This window comes from Pseudorasbora parva, chromosome 1 (genome assembly GCF_024679245.1).
Source record: "Pseudorasbora parva isolate DD20220531a chromosome 1, ASM2467924v1, whole genome shotgun sequence".
Classification (NCBI taxonomy): domain Eukaryota; kingdom Metazoa; phylum Chordata; class Actinopteri; order Cypriniformes; family Gobionidae; genus Pseudorasbora; species Pseudorasbora parva.
In genome coordinates this window covers 7,139,082-7,155,983 of record NC_090172.1, presented here as the reverse complement: position 1 = coordinate 7,155,983, position 16,902 = coordinate 7,139,082, and the positions used below count along the sequence as shown (strand labels likewise).

The 16,902-nt window shown below is 38.7% G+C and overlaps 2 protein-coding genes across 5 annotated transcripts in view; one reads left to right on the top strand and one right to left on the bottom strand.

Annotated features, from left to right (window-relative positions):
* ampd3a (adenosine monophosphate deaminase 3a) overlaps positions 1–10,364 on the top strand; it is a 29,488-nt gene extending 19,124 nt beyond the window's left edge. For all 4 annotated transcript variants that reach the window (XM_067414129.1, XM_067414045.1, XM_067414215.1 and 1 more), the window contains 4 exons: positions 2,094–2,214; positions 2,655–2,828; positions 7,978–8,088; positions 8,172–10,364. In XM_067414129.1, coding sequence (XP_067270230.1) covers positions 2,094–2,214; positions 2,655–2,828; positions 7,978–8,088; positions 8,172–8,342 — 577 coding nt within the window. In that variant the 3' untranslated portion in view covers positions 8,343–10,364. The remainder of the gene's footprint in view (positions 1–2,093; positions 2,215–2,654; positions 2,829–7,977; positions 8,089–8,171) is intronic.
* A 192-nt stretch (positions 10,365–10,556) lies between these two features.
* lyve1a (lymphatic vessel endothelial hyaluronic receptor 1a) lies at positions 10,557–16,221 on the bottom strand. The gene is made up of 6 exons (XM_067414341.1): positions 16,057–16,221; positions 15,669–15,831; positions 15,442–15,581; positions 13,170–13,403; positions 12,062–12,140; positions 10,557–11,027 (listed from the first exon to the last, which is right to left on the bottom strand). The coding sequence occupies exons 1-6, from the start codon at positions 16,160–16,162 to the stop codon at positions 10,853–10,855; spliced, it is 897 nt and encodes a 298-aa protein (XP_067270442.1). The 5' UTR covers positions 16,163–16,221; the 3' UTR covers positions 10,557–10,852.
* Between the last annotated feature and the right edge of the window lie 681 nt (positions 16,222–16,902).

The window sequence follows — 16,902 nt, the reverse complement described above, 5'->3', positions numbered from 1 at the left end:
AAATGTGGTTGACCAAGTCTCACATTTGGTCAACTACTGTTGTCAGCACTACTTATTTCCACAATTTTTCTGCAAAAGGATTCAGTGGGGAAAGCAATAGGGCCTATTAGCTAATCAAAACCCATAATTTCGACATTTTTAACTGTCCTGTTGTTGTCCGTTGTATTGCAGTGAATTCCATTATAAATTGAGCAGAGGTCCCCATACCATACAGAGCAAAAGGACTTCAACAGAGTCAGATTTACATACAAGGGTTTAAAAGCAATGAAAAGTTCAGATATGGGGCAGACCTATTTGAGTGGTGTAGAGGGAAAATAGACAGTGATTTATATACTGTTTATCTTTACAATATAACAATTATGTCAGTTTCACTGACTGATTACATACTATATTAATTCAATGACAGTGTGCAAGCTATTCTGTATTTTTGGCAAAGCAGCATTGTGCAAGAGGGACCAGAACCACAAATTCAGTAGTTATGCACAGAAATAGTAACTGTAATCTTACTCTCACTAACATTGATTACATAAGTACACCGTGATAATTGGTGGGTTTTCACTGTAATCAAATCTGAACAATTTGCTATTTGAAAAGCTGCAGCAAAATCAAGTCATTTTAGGCTTTACAAATCTGAAAAAAGACTAGAAAATCATGGTCGGACTAAAACATACCTTCTGAACACCATAAAGCAGCTGTGATGTTGATGCTAGTCATAGTGCATTTTGTCTCTTTAGCAATATACACTCACTGGCCACTTTATTAGGTACAGTACACCTTGCTAGTACCAGCTTGCTCCCCTTTGGCCTTATTCTTCATGGCATAGATTCAAGAAGGTGCTGGAAACTCCTGATCCAGCACATCCCAAATCTGCTCTTGATTGATGACTGGATCTGGTGACTGTGGATGCCGTTTGAGTTTAGGGAACTCTGTGTCATGTTCCTTGTCAAGTGTCAAGAAACCAGTTTGAGATGATTTGACCTTTGTGACATGCCACGTTATTTTGCTGGAAGTAGCCATCAGAAGATGTGTAAACTGTGGTCATAAGGGGAAGGACAAAATGAATGGCGTTTAAACAATGCTTAATTGGTATAAGGGGTACAAAATGTGCCCAGAAAAAACCTCCACACCATTATACCATCAGCAGCCTAAACGGTTGATGGATCCATGCTTTCATGTTGTTTAAGCCAAATTCTGATCCTATTGTCTGAACGTTGCAGCAGAAATCGAGACTCGTCTGACCAGGCAGTATTTTTCCAATCTTTTATTGTCTGGTTTTGGTGAGGCCGTGTGAATTGTAGCCTCAGTTTCCTGTTCTCAGCTGACAGGATTGGCACCGGTGTGATTTCTGCTGCTGTAGTCCATCTTCTTCAAGGTTGGAGGTGTTGCGTGTTCAGAGATGCTCGTCTACAGACCTTGGTTGTAACAAATGCTTATTTGAGTTACTGTTGCCTTTCTATCACCTCAAACCTGTCTGGCCATTCTACTCTGGCCTCTGGCATCAACAAGGCATTTTTTTACCCACAGAACTGCCGTTCATTGGATACTTTTTCAGACCATTCTCTGTTAACCCTAGAGATGGTTGTGAAGATCCCAGTAGATCAGCAGTTTCCCGTCAGGCACAAATAACCGTGCCATATTCAAAGTCACTTAAATCAGTTTGAACATCGTCTTGACCTGTGCTGTGCCTGAAATCGAATACTATCTTACTATATAATATGTAGAGTATTCAATGGACAATTTACTATCCCATGAGGCCATGGGAGAGGATTTATAAAGGGCAGTGAAACAATGCAACTGACACTGGTCAGAGCATAACAAAATGGCGGATGTAGCATGTCCAAATTTCTTTTATACTACCCATACTAATACTATAAAGAACATACTTTTTAAAATTTGCAAAATAAAATACATATCAAATATAGTACCTACTCAGATAGTACATGAATGCATTCAGTTGCTGTCATGCGATTGGCTGAATAGATATGTGTTAACGAGCAGTTAACAGGTGTACCTAATGTAGTGGCTGTGAGTGTGTATTGTATTTATTTTTCAAATTTCCTCTATAATTTATTTTTACATGTGTGTTTTCACAGGGAACGTGGTCTTAGTACCTTCCAGTTCCGTCCACACTGTGGAGAAGCTGGCTCAATCACCCACCTGGTTTCAGCTTTCCTCACCGCAGACAACATCTCTCATGGCTTAAACCTGAAAAAGGTTAGAAGTAGAAGATTAGTGTTCGACGGCACTTTAAAATTAGGACAATTATGCTTTACAATTATGAGTTAAGTCATCATTCTGAAAAGACGAAAGATAGCAATTAAATGAGAGCTTATTATTCAACTAGCAAATATCTTGTAATTTAATTGATGGTGGCAGCAAAGAAGAGGAAGAGTTCAGATCCGAGTCTATTAATGTTGCAAATGCAGATGTGACGTGTGTTACCACTTGAATATGTACTTGTGTTAGTGATCAATGGAGCCTCTGATGCTGTACAGAAGCAGGCGGATCTAAGAGCCTGATCAGAGCATCTGATGTACGAACTAAACATGTGAAATAAAAGATGGAAGCTATTATATGTAACGTGTGTGTGTGTGTGTGTGTGTGTGTGTGTGTGTGTGTGTGTGTGTGTGTGTGTGTGTGTTTTTTTTTTTCAGAGTCCTGTACTGCAGTACCTGTATTATCTTGCTCAAGTGCCCATTGCGATGTCCCCTCTGAGTAACAACAGTCTGTTCCTGGAATACTCCAAGAACCCACTGCGAGAGTTTCTACACAAAGGCCTGTGTGTGTCTCTCTCCACTGACGACCCCTTGCAGTTCCACTACACCAAGGTTAAACAACAACCATCTTAAACACTCTTTCATATAAAGGGTCTTTATTGCCATGGCAGGTTACATTAAGAACCTTAAAGGGGGGGTGAAACACTCAGTTTCAGTCAATCTCATGTCAATCTTGAGTACCTTTAGAGTAGTATTGCATCCTTCATATCTCCAAAAAGTCTTTAGTTTTATCATATTTATAAAAGAAATATGGGCTGTACCGAGTCTTTCCGGAAAAAACCGAGCGCCTGGAGGCGTATCGTGTGGGCGGAGCTAAAGAATGACAAGCGCGCAAAGCGGTGACGTCCTCAAGCGTGGAGAAACCCATCTATCTCATCTAATACAGATAATGATCCACAATCAAATCTGAGGCAGAAATAAATTGAACAGGAGAAACGGCAACATCAGGATATCCGTCTCTGTGGTATGTACTGTATTTAGGGGCCTTTGTGTGCAGTTTATGAGGACATGATTCGGTTTATGGACTATTGTATGTGACTAGACCTTAGAGGTAGCAAGCAAAACGGTTTTGCACGTCAGAGTCAGAATAGTGTAACGTTATACAGAACAACAATGGAGTAACCGTTAGCGCATTTGAATGATGAAGCACGCGATCGTGTCGTTTACTGATGTTTACTCATGCGACGGTAGCCAATAGCAGAGACATTTGAAGTTGATTTACTCACCGGCATCTTCCAAAGCAGGACCGCTCTGTCAAAAACACACTTCTTTGGTATGATTTGGTGAAGTCCTGTGACAGCAGTGACCGTGGATATCCACTTTGCGACGCGACTGAAGCGATGCCTTGAAGCTTCCCGTCATTTCTGCGTTCAAATCGGTTCAAATGCAGCGCTGCCTTCCCGGAATGCTGTGTTGAAGCGTTGAAGTCGCTCGACGTCACCCATAGGAATAAAGTGGAGCGCGGTGCGTCATAAGTGTTCACGGACGACTGGATCTGCACCTGAGAGACTGTTTACAGCGTGCATTTCCTCTCTCTCGCTCTAGTCACGCGCGCGCGCACCCTACCGGGAGAAGAGCCCATACCCATACAGGGATCTTCCGCTCTATTTAACGTCAAGTAGACCCATACTCGAAAAAAACTCGCCGAAACTTGTAAGAAACCGGAAGGAGTATTTTTAACACAGAAATACTCCATCAAACGTCCAACATTAGTTTTTGAAACTTTGTCTATGTTTAGGATGGGAATCCAAGTCTTTAAAGGTGTAAAAAGCTCAGTATGCATGAAACAGCATTTCACCCCCCCTTTAAACATCCATGTAACCTTTCCATTGCACAATTGTTTCTTTATAGTGGAAAGGATTTTTAGATTCACAATATGGGAAAATGGTTCTTTTAAGAACTTTTCACTGAAAGGTTCTTAGGGGAACTATCCCCTAAAATTTAAATAATGCTCCTACTAGGGATGCATGATATATTGGCCACCATATCGGTATCGGCACTATATTGCCAAAAGTTTTGGGACATACTCCTTTACATGCACTGTAATGAAATTTTAATGGCATCTCATTTTTAATATGTAGGGTTTAATATGGAGTTGGCCTACCCTTTGCAGCAATAACAGCTTCAACTCTTCTGGAAAGGGTTTCCACAAGGTTTAGGAGTGTGTTTATGGACATTTTTGAACATTCTTCTTGAAGTGCCTTTGTGAGGTCAGGCACTGATGTTGGACGAGAAGGTCTGGCTCACAGTTTTCGCTCTAATTCGTCCCAAAGGTGTTCAGTCGGGTTGAGGTCAGGACTCTGAGCAGGCCAGTCAAGTTCCTCCATGTCTTTATGGATCTTGTTTTGTGCACTGGTGCGCAGTCATGTTGGAACAGGAAGGGGCCATCCTCAAACTGTTTCCACAAAGTTGGGAGCATGAAATTGTCCAAAATTTCTTGGTATGCTGAAGCATTAAGAGTTCCTTTCACTGGAACTAAGGGACTGAGCCCAACCCCTGAAAAACAACCCCTCCACCAAACTTAACACATGACACAATGCAATCAGGCAAGTACCGTTCTCCTGGCAACCGCATAACCCAGACTCGTCTATGGGATTGCCAGACAGAGAAGCGTGTTTGGTCACTCCAGAGAACACGTCTCTGCTGCTTTAGAGTCCAGTGGCGGTGTGCTTTACACCACTGCGTCCGACACTTTGCATTGCACCTTGGTGATGTAAGGCTTGGATGAGCTGCACCATGAAAACCCATTCGATGAAGCTCTCTACACACTGCTCTTGAGCTAATCTGAAGGCCACACAAAGTTTGGAGGTCTGTATCTATTGACTCTGCAAAAAGTTGCCGACTTCTGTGCACCTCAGCATGCACTGACCCCGCTCTGTGATTTTAACGGGGCCTACCACTACATTAAATTTCATGATTGGACTTATTGCACAGGTGGCAACCTATCACGGTACCACGTTTGAATTCACTGAGCTCCTGAGAGCGACCCATTCTTTCACAAATGTTTGTAGAAGTGTCTGCATGCCTCATGCTTGATTGTATACACCTGTGGCCATGGAAGTGATTGGAACGCCTAAATTCAATGATTTGGACAGTTGTCCCAATTCTTTTGGCTATATTATAATGTTCCTTACACCTTATAATGTTCATTTTTTTGTTATCGTTCTCGACCCAATAAGAAAATTTAGCCAATGTATTAAAGGCGATAAATAATGGATTATTTCCTTCCGCTGAGAGACTACAGATGTGCACTGTTCGCCATGATGGTTTCAAATAACTTGAAATATGTTAGTTATCACTTCAAAAAATTAAAATACAGTTGAGTGCAACTGGCATGTCTGTCATTTAGGCTACATAAAATGATAATGAGAACATCATTCAAATTTTGTGCTTGGGGCTTTTAATAGTGAGACTTGTTTTTTGTAATCAGGCTCTCAAAAATTATACAAAAGATTTATTAATTTAGATTTATCGGCCATTATATTGGTTATCTGCTTTCAAAATAAAGAATTATCGGTTATCGTTATTGGCCAAAGTATCATATTGGTGCATCCCTAGCAATAAATATATTCAATAGTGGATTTTTTTAACCAGTTTAAGCCTGACATATGAAATAACAGTCAGAACCTGAACTAAAACTAAAATAGTTTATTGAACCTTTAGACAAAATGATCAATACAAAAGGTTTTTGTTTTTGGAATATCATATTTGATATGTCAGGCTTTTATGGTTTCTAAATTAAAAAATAGTGTGAATATTTAATCAGAGATCCAAAAGGAGTGCTCCAATTTGTTGCAGTTTCTGACACAGTTTCTATTTATATGTCCAAAAAGTAAGATGAAATTCTGATAGCTTGTAATGCAATTCACTTAATAGTATAGCAGACTACTTGCATAAAATGCATATAAATATCACTCCCTATATGCTAATAATGTCCTAGTATTTAGTATAAAAAGTATGAATTAGAGGGCAGAATGTAGATTGTGTACAAAAAGTTTTTTCAGTAATGTTTTGATCATGTTGATCATTTGCATATCAAGTATGAAACACTAGGCTTTATAGGGTCAATGACTTTTTGACATTTTAATTTACTAAATCAATTATTATTTATTACATCAATATATTTATGTTTTGATTATGCACAATTTATGAAAACATCAATACTTATAAAACAATTACTAATTTACAGGAATTAAATATTAATCAAAGATACAACTCAAAAAAAAAAAATCAAATTCAAGGAAGCATAGTAGAAGATTCACTGGAGGTCCTCTGTCCAAACTGTCCAAATTATGGCAGAATGAAGGCATGAGGCGGAAGTAGGCCACGAAATAAATGCTGTCCTGATGATGAGACCAAAAGCGACTGTTACGATCCTCCATTCTAGTCTAGGGGCAGGAAAGGAGGGTAACAAAAAACTGCGGGGAGAGGATGAGAGATCTGCCATCTCCAGGTCCCAGGCCAGACACACATGGCTCAATGACACCAGTTTCAACATAAGAAGATTTACTAAATTAACAATGAGCATTAACAAACAGGACTTCAGGAGGGGAGAGGTCAAAATAACCAACAAAACATTCTTACTAAAGATTAAGGATAACTTACCTACCAAAAAAGGAACGAAAGAAAATACAGAAACAATTACCTAACTCCCTTACTGCACAAAAATAAGAGGCCAATATTCTAGTAATATGCATGCTAATAAGCAAATAGTTAATAGTGAGTCTAAACTAAAATGTTACAGATCATTTATAATAAATATTGCAATATTCCATTGAAAAACAAGATTTATTAATTTTGATTTCATTACTGCATATTTAAAGCATGCAATTCTCAGAGGCAGATTTATATGTACCCCAGGATTGAACTTCAAAATGACAATAAATGTAAATAAAACTAAATAAAAAGGCATTAACTAAGTTTCATTTACTTAAAGATGTATGTATGAATGTTTAAAGCAGTGTTTAAAATTCCATTAAAGGGATAGTTCACTTTGAAATTAAATTTGGATATGTTTTGGCTTACCTCATGGGCATCTGAGATGTTGGAGTATTTGTTTCCCCAGTAGTTTCAATTTTGATCATTTTAGGTCAAACCGTTCTTGTCTGTGCCTCACATAATGCAGGTCTATGGTCACCACCTCAAAGAGCATACACAGAGAAGTCCAAATTAAACAATCCCCCATCGTAAGTACACACTGATGGCGTAAGACACAAACGAGCGGGTTGTGTGAGAAAACGAACAGTATTTATATCGTTTTTACCTCTTGTACACCACTACGCCCGACTGATCCGAGGGCGCGCGTGCGTGTTTCCTGTGGTGTACAAGAGGTAAAAACGATATAAATACTGTTGGGGATTGTTTAATTTGGACTTCTCTGTGTATGCTCTTTGAGGTGGTGACCATAGACCTGCATTATGTGAGGCACAGACAAGAACGGTTTGACCTAAAATGATCAAAATTGAAACTACTGGGGAAACAAATACGACAATCTCGGATGCCCATGAGGTAAGCTAAAACATATCAAAATTTAATTTCAAAGTGAACAATCCCTTTAACATTCATACATACATTTTAGGTAAATACATTTTTTTAATTTAATTTTATTTACATGAATTGCCATTTCAAAGTACCGGCCTACACAAGTCCCTGTGAGAAATTGTGCTGTAATGACATATGTTTTATTACGTGTGTACTGCAGGAGGCTTTAATGGAGGAGTACGCTATTGCAGCCCAACTGTGGAAGCTGAGCACGTGTGACGTGTGTGAGATCGCTAGGAATAGTGTCCTGCAGAGTGGCCTTTCCCACGAGGTAGAGCACATCCTCAATTCATCACATTTATGAAAATATTTGTTTCCGCACAAACACTGAAGCCACTTTGCCATTTTCCTCAGGAGAAAAAGTACTTCCTTGGGGTGAATTACCTGAAAGATGGACCAGAGGGGAATGACATTCGGCGGACAAATGTAGCCCAGATCCGCATGGCCTACAGGCACGAGACGATGTGTAATGAACTCAGCTTCCTCGTAGATGCCGTAAAGTCAGAGGTCATTGTGTCACAGTAGCGCTCCACAATACGTCTGCTAAGCCCACTGCGCACATATACTGTACATGCATGTTTGCTATTTTTATAAACAGTAGGAATGGATGCACAGGGATTCAAGTGTAATGTTTATTATTTAGTCTTGCTCCGCTTCTCATATTTCTAATACCCAGCCTTCTCGTAAACACCGCTGTCTGCCTATGCAATGCCTTGAAATGGGCGTTTCAAATAGGGTTTGGCATTCTTGACATTACGTTACATAGGCAATGTCTCCCCCCTGTGGATATTTGTGAACTATATCCTTAATACATGTGCAATTGGATATAGTTGTCAGGCAGACACTGAGATGCTTCTGTGGCAATAAAAATTGTCTGGAACATTCCACCGCTGCTCTGCAGGAACAAAGATAATCCTACAGCAACACACTCACATCTTGCCCATCTCACACTGTACACGTCTCCACTGTCCTTTGAGTAATATAACATTTCCATTAAAGGTACACTATGTAGCTTTTTTTTTTTTGTTAAGAGTGATCAAAATTCAATTTAAAATTTAAAAACGTACCCCTATTGCTCAGCAGCCACTGTGGCTAGTGGTATTTCAAAGTTACTAGCCATTAAGTATTTTCAATGGCCATAATTTTGATATTGATACCATGGGAAAAAAACTGCCATATAGATATATATATTTTTTTAAATATTCTCATAATTTAGTTCAGTAAGCACTGAAGAAATAAATTCAATGTAGTCCTGAGAGGAGGCTTTATGTGCATGCACTTTGGGTGTGAGCACTAAATCTGTGGGAATTAAAAAAATCATGCACAATATGTGCAGTCCCGCACCGAAAATCAAGACCAAAAACATTCATTCAAATGAAACGAGTGAGTGAGGACAGGAGGCTGTCAGCTTGCTGTCAGAGAGATGAGAAAGCTGGGATTGTGTGTCTATTCTACAGAAAATGAGTACTGGAAGCATTTCAGATATTTCAGTATCAATATATACATTGAAAATATTACATTGCAATTAGTTTATTATCTTTAGATGCCTTTTTGAAAGACTACAATTGAAAAATGTATATATTATATATGAAATTCAACCCACCAAAGTGGTTACTTGGAGTGATTATGTTTTAATCCACAGCTGAAATACACCCACATTTAAAACATTGGCCAGTGTTAATGTCAAGCCCTGACTGGTTCCCTATGATGAGCTAATATTTTAGACCAGGCAGGATGTGTTTTGCATGAAACGTGACGTCACTCGTCTGTGAGTGTCTTGCATTCATAAACAGAGAAAAATTTCTCTGGCTACTTTGATGTGTGTATGATGTGACAGAGGTTTGTTGTCACAACAAGGTTGACATGGAGCTTAAATCTCCAACCTCTGGGAAATCATCCGTTTTAAACAAACGCCGAACAGAGGAGAGGGCTGGCAAAAAGAGAATGCCACAAAGCTCGTAATAAAACAAGAATCAACATTAGCTTGGCTTTTCGGAGATGGTGAGAACTGGGGGATTTGAAATGTTGTAAAAGTGACACAGATGGTATTTTTATTACTCAACAGGTGAGTACGGTATTTTATTGAACAGATAAAGTGTAGCTTTGAGAGTTCATTGTCAAACATCTATTGTGAAGGGTCATTCATCTGCAGTCACCGAGACGAAGCACAACCAGAACAATGTTCACTTTTGTTTTTAGATTGGTTTTAACTACTAGAGGGCCAAAAGTTACTTAGTGTACCTTTAAATAATAATTAAAACTTAAAAAACGTATAAAAACATCACACAAGTTTGTCCATTTTTAATTAATGCAGCAAATAATGTTAAAAAGGGAAACATAATGCACTGTTTGAATGAACTTTTGAGAATATTTTTTTTATGTGTGACTCATTTAGTTTTATTTGATGCAGTGCCTGTAGTTTGTTTTCTGATGCCAGCATATGTATTCCTTGAATTAACTTAATAAGATCAATATGCATATATTTTTTTCTTTTTATGTTTTAATTTTCCAAATGCTTAAAAAAAAAAGTAAATTATTTATCCTGTATTTTGTGTGTGATTTTCATTTATGTTCTACTTTCCATGTAATGTTTTTTTCCATTATATGAATACGAGAATATATATTTATATATATATATATATTTACACACACACACACACACACACACACATCAAACCATCACCGGAATAAATTACATTTTAAAATGTATTACAATAGAAAAGTTATTTCAAATTGTAATTGTAATAATTGAAAACATTGTTTTATTGCATGTTTCATCAAATAAAGCCTTGATGAGTAACAGATATCTTTTAAAGACATTAAAAAATCTATTATTTCAAACTTTTGTAGTGTATATACATATCTTACATAAAATACATAACTTTTAAAACAATTCATTTGAATGAAATGTCCACTGTCTATTTTGTACTTCATTACAAAACGACAGCATCCTGACACAGAAATACTTCAGTCTCAGCCATCGCATCACATGATGTCCCGATGAATACACACACACACACACACACACAGAAAGGTCAGTGTTGGTCTGTTGAATCGCTGCTGCTGTTGCTGTTGTCTTCTTCCTCGTTCTCCTCCACATGCTCCTCCTGTGGGTTCTGCAGGTCTTTCTTACTACAGTGCTCCCAAACCTCCGTCTCGATGTACTCCTTCTGCTGCTCGGCGTCACACCGCGTCCTGCAGGGTCTGTTCCTGTAGAGCAGAAACATGTCAGAACTCATGGCAGACACGACGATCGTTTTGGAAACCAATATCATTGTAGAAATGTGTAATTTCAAATGTTTTTATCAGGCTACTTATATGACTGGACATCTGTAAGTGGACATGATTAAAAAACATGTTTAATCTCACGATTTAAACTTTGTGAAAAAAGCCTTTAATTAAAAATTGTCTAGGGATTTTGTCTGAAGCATGCGCATCCAGTACGCGTTGGATCTGATCCAGTACGTCATCGTGCTACAGGCTGCAGCGAGGACTTCTTGTGTGTCGGCGACACCTCAGCGCGGATGAATCTAATGTTCTGAGGAGTGTGTGTGGCTCTCAGTCACCGCAACGCTGTGGATACTGTACTTCAGAATCACAGATTCTGTGTGTTGGAGTATGACCAAAATAATACGTTTCACTGGAAAATGTCATCTGAACAGGTAACAAACATGTCTGCCACTTTTGTTCAGACCAGCTGAGAAACCCCCCCAGTAGTGATTAAATCTAACTCATCACATCAGGCCCAAATTTACCTGTAGATTTCAGTTTCCGTACAGTAATCTTTTGTTTTCGACTATGGGTGAATCTCCAGTTGTCATTGATGATGTCGTTTGAATCTTTCTGGATTACAATCCACTATCAAAATGATACGTTTAATTATTCCAGCTGCTGCGAGAAAATGCTATAAATGATCCGCCACCTGCAGCATCCACAAATGTCTCACTACTACTAGCCCGACTCCTTCTTTATGTGTACAGACGTGATGTAATAGCGCAAAGATGAACAGAAGCTTGAATTTCTTGTAGAAACCCTCCAGTACCACTGCACTCATATTATAACACACTATAACAAGTTTACTGTTGTGAATTGTGCTAAGGTAAGGAGATAGTTTTGAACACTGGCTGGTTATGTCTGTGCTCAAAAATGAATTATGGATCATTTTTAACCCCAAAAAATTACAGACTGCAGCTTTAACTTTATATTTGAAAACATTTGGATAAAGTTAAAATAGAAGAACTTACGTTTTGAAATAGTACAGCGCTATAAATACAGCAAGCATGACTGCAAAGGTGACTGTGATCAGTAAGGCAGCAGGAACAGCTGCAAATCAGAACAGAGAAAACACTGAATACAAGACAGCTTTTGGGTTTAAAGTCACCATGAAATCAAAATCGATAGTTCTTATTTTTTATGGAATAATTCAGAGTTTACTTACTCATGCACAATTATATATATATTAGAATTAGATAATTAGTATGTATTGCCAAGTATGTTTACACACAAGGAATTTGTCTTTGTGACAAAAGCTTCAACACCACCACAGACAGGATTGACAGCGAAAAGATATTATAAATAATAGACACAGATAATAAAATGTACAAAATAGACAATATTTGTATGTCCAGTTCCCTTTGAGTCAGTACACTCTGAGTTACGTCAGTATTGATGAAATAGCGAAAGCCCCATTTGGTCAGTACTGATGTAACGTCTCCGTTCCCTTCCTTCAGGGAGCGAGGGTTACATACGAAACCGAGACGTTCCCTTTCAGTCAGTACACTCCAAGTTACGTCAGTACTGACGAAATAGGGGTTTCGCCTAGAAGCCAATCGCCTTCGGTCTCTAACAAAATGAACCAATGGCATGAAAATGCCACGGGTCTGTGGAATGTGCATAATGCAACAATAAACGGCGTTGCATCGCAGTGTCGCAGTTTTGTTTAACCAGCAGTGCAGCAGTTGTGGCATGGGGACGTAACGTCTGTGTTCCCTTCCCTTCCTTTAAGCATTATGGTGTGTTTGATCATGTCTAAATATATCCAAAAGCAATAGCTGATGAAAGGAAGTCACGTCCCATGAAAGGAATGTCTAAACACTGTTCTTTAATATAATCTTTAATCCAAATAACTTCCTCTCCTCAATGATCCAATCAACACCTGATGGACAAAATCAAGTCCGCCCTAAGTCCTAGTAATATGCGAATAAGCAACTAGTTAACAGTGAGAGTTGGACCCTAATCTAATGTGTTAACATTTTTTTTTTAGCTTGCATGGATTGGTATCCACAAGACTTTAACTGGACAATAACTTCTGTCATATGATATGATCTCATAATGAAAACAGCAGGAGTTTACCCTCCGTTGTGGTGCCGCTCATGGGTAGATGTTCCCCTTTATCGGAGGGACTGTGAGGGAGTGAAGAAGGAACCGATGGAGAAAGGGAGCGGAGCGGAGGCGATGGGGAAGGCTGCTTAGATGATGGCGCTCTCCTCAGATGAGCAGTGGGAAAAGCAGGTGAATGTGTTGGGATTGGCTTTCTTGTTGTCCTTTGGTGTATGGTTGTGACATCCTGGGTTTGTGCCTCAAAATCTGCAAACAGACAGAGCCGATTCAGGCTTGTTACATAAGCGTATCTCAGCGGTTACATTCACTTTGATCGGGCATTTGCCAATTCATCCCATTCACTGCCTTCCGTTTTACCACATCCCTGGCCCTCATAGGAAACCAATCTGTGATGATGTCACATCCAGAATTTCCTATTTCCTTAACAATTTGCCAAGTGACTCACAAACTTGGAAAGGAGTACATACAAAAAATGTGGGTCACACTTTAGATAGACTACAGGGTCTATATAACTACGTATAACTACGCCTCAATAAACTCCTAATTACTGCTTATTAATAGTTAGGCTAGTTGTTGAGTTTAGGTATATAGTTGGAAAAAGGATGTAGAATATGATTATACATAATAAGGCATTAATATTTGCTTTATAAGTACTAATAAACAGCCAATATCCTAGTAATATACATTCTAATGAGCAACTAGATGATAGTGAGAACTGAACCCTAAAATAAAGTGTTACCAAAATATATATATCAGAAAGTTGGACATGAGGCTCATTCACTAATCACACATATGCACATATTTCTGTGTAAAAATCTCTTAATGATTCATCATCACATTTACATTCAAATGTAATTCTAAATTTGCTCTAAAACTGAAATGAAACCACATAAATGCAAAAAAATCACAGTCAGTGGTCTTAAAAACTAGACCTTTTAATAAACACAATGTTGGTAATTGAATAACTAACTGACTACAAAAGTATGACAGCATTTTTATATTTCTATATATTATATTTATATTTTTGTATGTATTTTGTTTTTTATTAATTTACAGTACAATCTAAAACATTGCACCAACTGAAACCAGATGCATGCAAGCTACACACTTTAAAAAGACATTTTAAAAAATAACTTGTGACTAACTACTGACATCACAAAATATGAATTATTTCTGAGCAATAGTTAATAAATCATACAATACTGATACATATAAAAGTGTTAATTGTGTTTTAATTAGTTTTGAAAATGGCACACTGCTTTAGTTGAGCCTCCTGATGTGAATGATAGGGATCATAAGGAGAGGAAAAGCAAAAGCTTTATTGATGTGACAGACTATTTTACAGGAAACACTTCATAATCTGTCCAAAACAGGCCAAAAAAAATCTTGTCTGAAAAGTTTTATGTCTGTGACATTTTATGTTGCAGCAGAATTCATATTTAAACGGTTTTGCGGTTTAGTTTCACAGAAACTAACAGAATAAACGTACCTCACAGTCGGCGGGCAGTTAGAAATAGACAGCTTTTTCTGAGGTAAATAATTCCAGGATTATTCCTCAAAGCGGTGTAAAGTACAGGCACTCTCTTGATGTGTGTGTGTGTGTGTGTGTGTGTGTTTGAGTTGATGTGGGCGTTGACTCTACTTGAATCTCAAAAGAACGCGCGCCCGTGGGCTCTCGACTGACATCTCTCAGTTTTCAAACAGATTACATAAACAGATTATAATATTATAACATTTATGTTTTCGCTTTGATTTACATTTTTTAAACCTGACATATAGTCTCTTTAACATGTCTCATGTTTGTGAGACAAGTATTCACTAAGTTACAGGTCATTTTCTGAAGAGAATCAGATTAGACGTCATTTAGGCTTCAGATCGCGCATCATGTTTGTTCTTTATCTTGAAAAAAGCACAACAATTCGTTTTTTTTTGGGGGGGGGGGTGTACACAAATAATAGAAATGTAACAGATTATGATGAATTATAACATTCGCTTGAATGATAAAATTGACAGTTATTTGAGTCTCTTTGGCTCAAGAGACAAGAAAAAAAATTAGACGCTTAGAGTTAAGCCGGTTTAAATCAAAATAACTATCAAGTGCGAAGGCACAGTATGTAACATTATTCCTCTAGCGGTTAAAAAACAAAACTGCATGCATTTTGTGGTAGAACATTGTTTTGGCTGTGCTTCGGCTCTGTGACTGTAGATGAATATTACTACTATATCCCATGTCAATCATGAATCCGTAACCCTGACTGTAATTCAGTCATGTCAAATATTTTACCTGTTGAATTGAAGCAAAACACATCAAACTCTTTAGTGGGTTCGGCACGCCACACGACGACCCCGGTCTTGCCACTGCCGCAGATCTCTTTAACCTGAACTCGGGGAACAACAGCTATTTGCTCGTCTATCCACCCGAACCTGAGATGTAAAAAACGACTGTTGATTATATTGATAAATGAATGTGTTAATTATAATGCTCCATTCAGCTCTGCACACAGTTTGTACCGGCATGTCTCCAGACCGTGTTTATGGGCCTCAGCCACCTGTGCTTTGCTTGCAATGGTCAAACCGAGATGCTCGCAGAGATCTCTGGCCGCCGCTGCGTTCAAGGCGTATTTATTTCCAATGGACACTTCAGTCACACCGGAGACGGCTTGTTGAGGGTTCACTGTCCGTCAAAGGAGGAAAAAACAAGCAGAAGGCAGTCAGTTAGCCATTTTATATAACAACCTGTTAAAGGTGAGTCAAAAGATGTAAAATCACCAAATATTCAACATTTGTATCACATAAGCGAATCTCAATCATTTATAAAGTCATTCCATATAATATAGGCATGCGATAGAAAGAAATAGTATGCCGCCAATAAAAAATTAAGATGAATAAATGCCCTTACCTTTTACCAGATGGATGTCAAAAGTTAGACTAGACACGAAGAAACTATTGAAAAGTGTTATCATCATCATCATCATCATCGTCGTCATCGTCCGGACTCTTGCCATGGTGGTGCAGTCTGCTCACTCTGAGTTTCTGAGCAAAGTGTGATCAGGGATGTGTCCTGAGTGCCAAGCCGAGAGGTTATAGTGAGGCTAATCTCCCCAGGGGAGCGGCCTGTGCGTAGAGGGGCGGTTATTGCATAAATGACCCGTACAAAGTGTCACGACCAAGCCGCCGCAGTGGGGAAGAGGAAACAGGAGGTGCGCTGGCATCTCTGATGAGGGAGCGTGCTCTTCAGGAGTCTGCTTCAGGCCAAGGCGAGAATGTTTTCACCATGATGACTGAAGAGCCGCTGACGCACTGCAGCGCACACTCAAAGCTTTCCATCCTCTGTGTCCCAGCAAGCGTGGTAGAATTCCGGAACTTACGGCAGGAAACCCATAAGCCGGAGCAAAATGTTCCAGGCATTTCAATACCATACACACACTATTTTATAGTGGCCTTGTAACACTTACTGTAGTAATAACAGTAAATGATTCATAATTACATCCAACTGACCCTCAACCACACCCTAATCCTAATCCCATATTAGTGCATGGGGTTAATTAATATGGCCCCGCTTTATATTAGCTGGCCTTAAGTACTGTGTACTTACATCAAAAAATAAGTACAATGTACTTATTGTGTTCAGATTGTATTGCCAAACACTTTTGCTGATATTGAGGTGGGATACGGGTAGAGTTAGGGTCAGGTGTGGTGGGATGGGTCAGTTTAAGGGTAGGGTTAGGTGTAAGGGAAGAGCCAA

Excerpts from the sequence above, each read along its gene's own strand:
- lyve1a (XM_067414341.1), bottom strand. The coding sequence starts at position 16,162 with ATGGCAAGAGTCCGGACGATGACGACGATGATGATGATGATGATGATA. Across the intron at positions 15,832-16,056 it reads TGACATCCATCTGGTAAAAG|TGAACCCTCAACAAGCCGTC; the intron begins GTAAGGGCATTT and ends TTTGACGGACAG. Across the intron at positions 15,582-15,668 it reads CACGGTCTGGAGACATGCCG|GTTCGGGTGGATAGACGAGC; the intron begins GTACAAACTGTG and ends TTTACATCTCAG.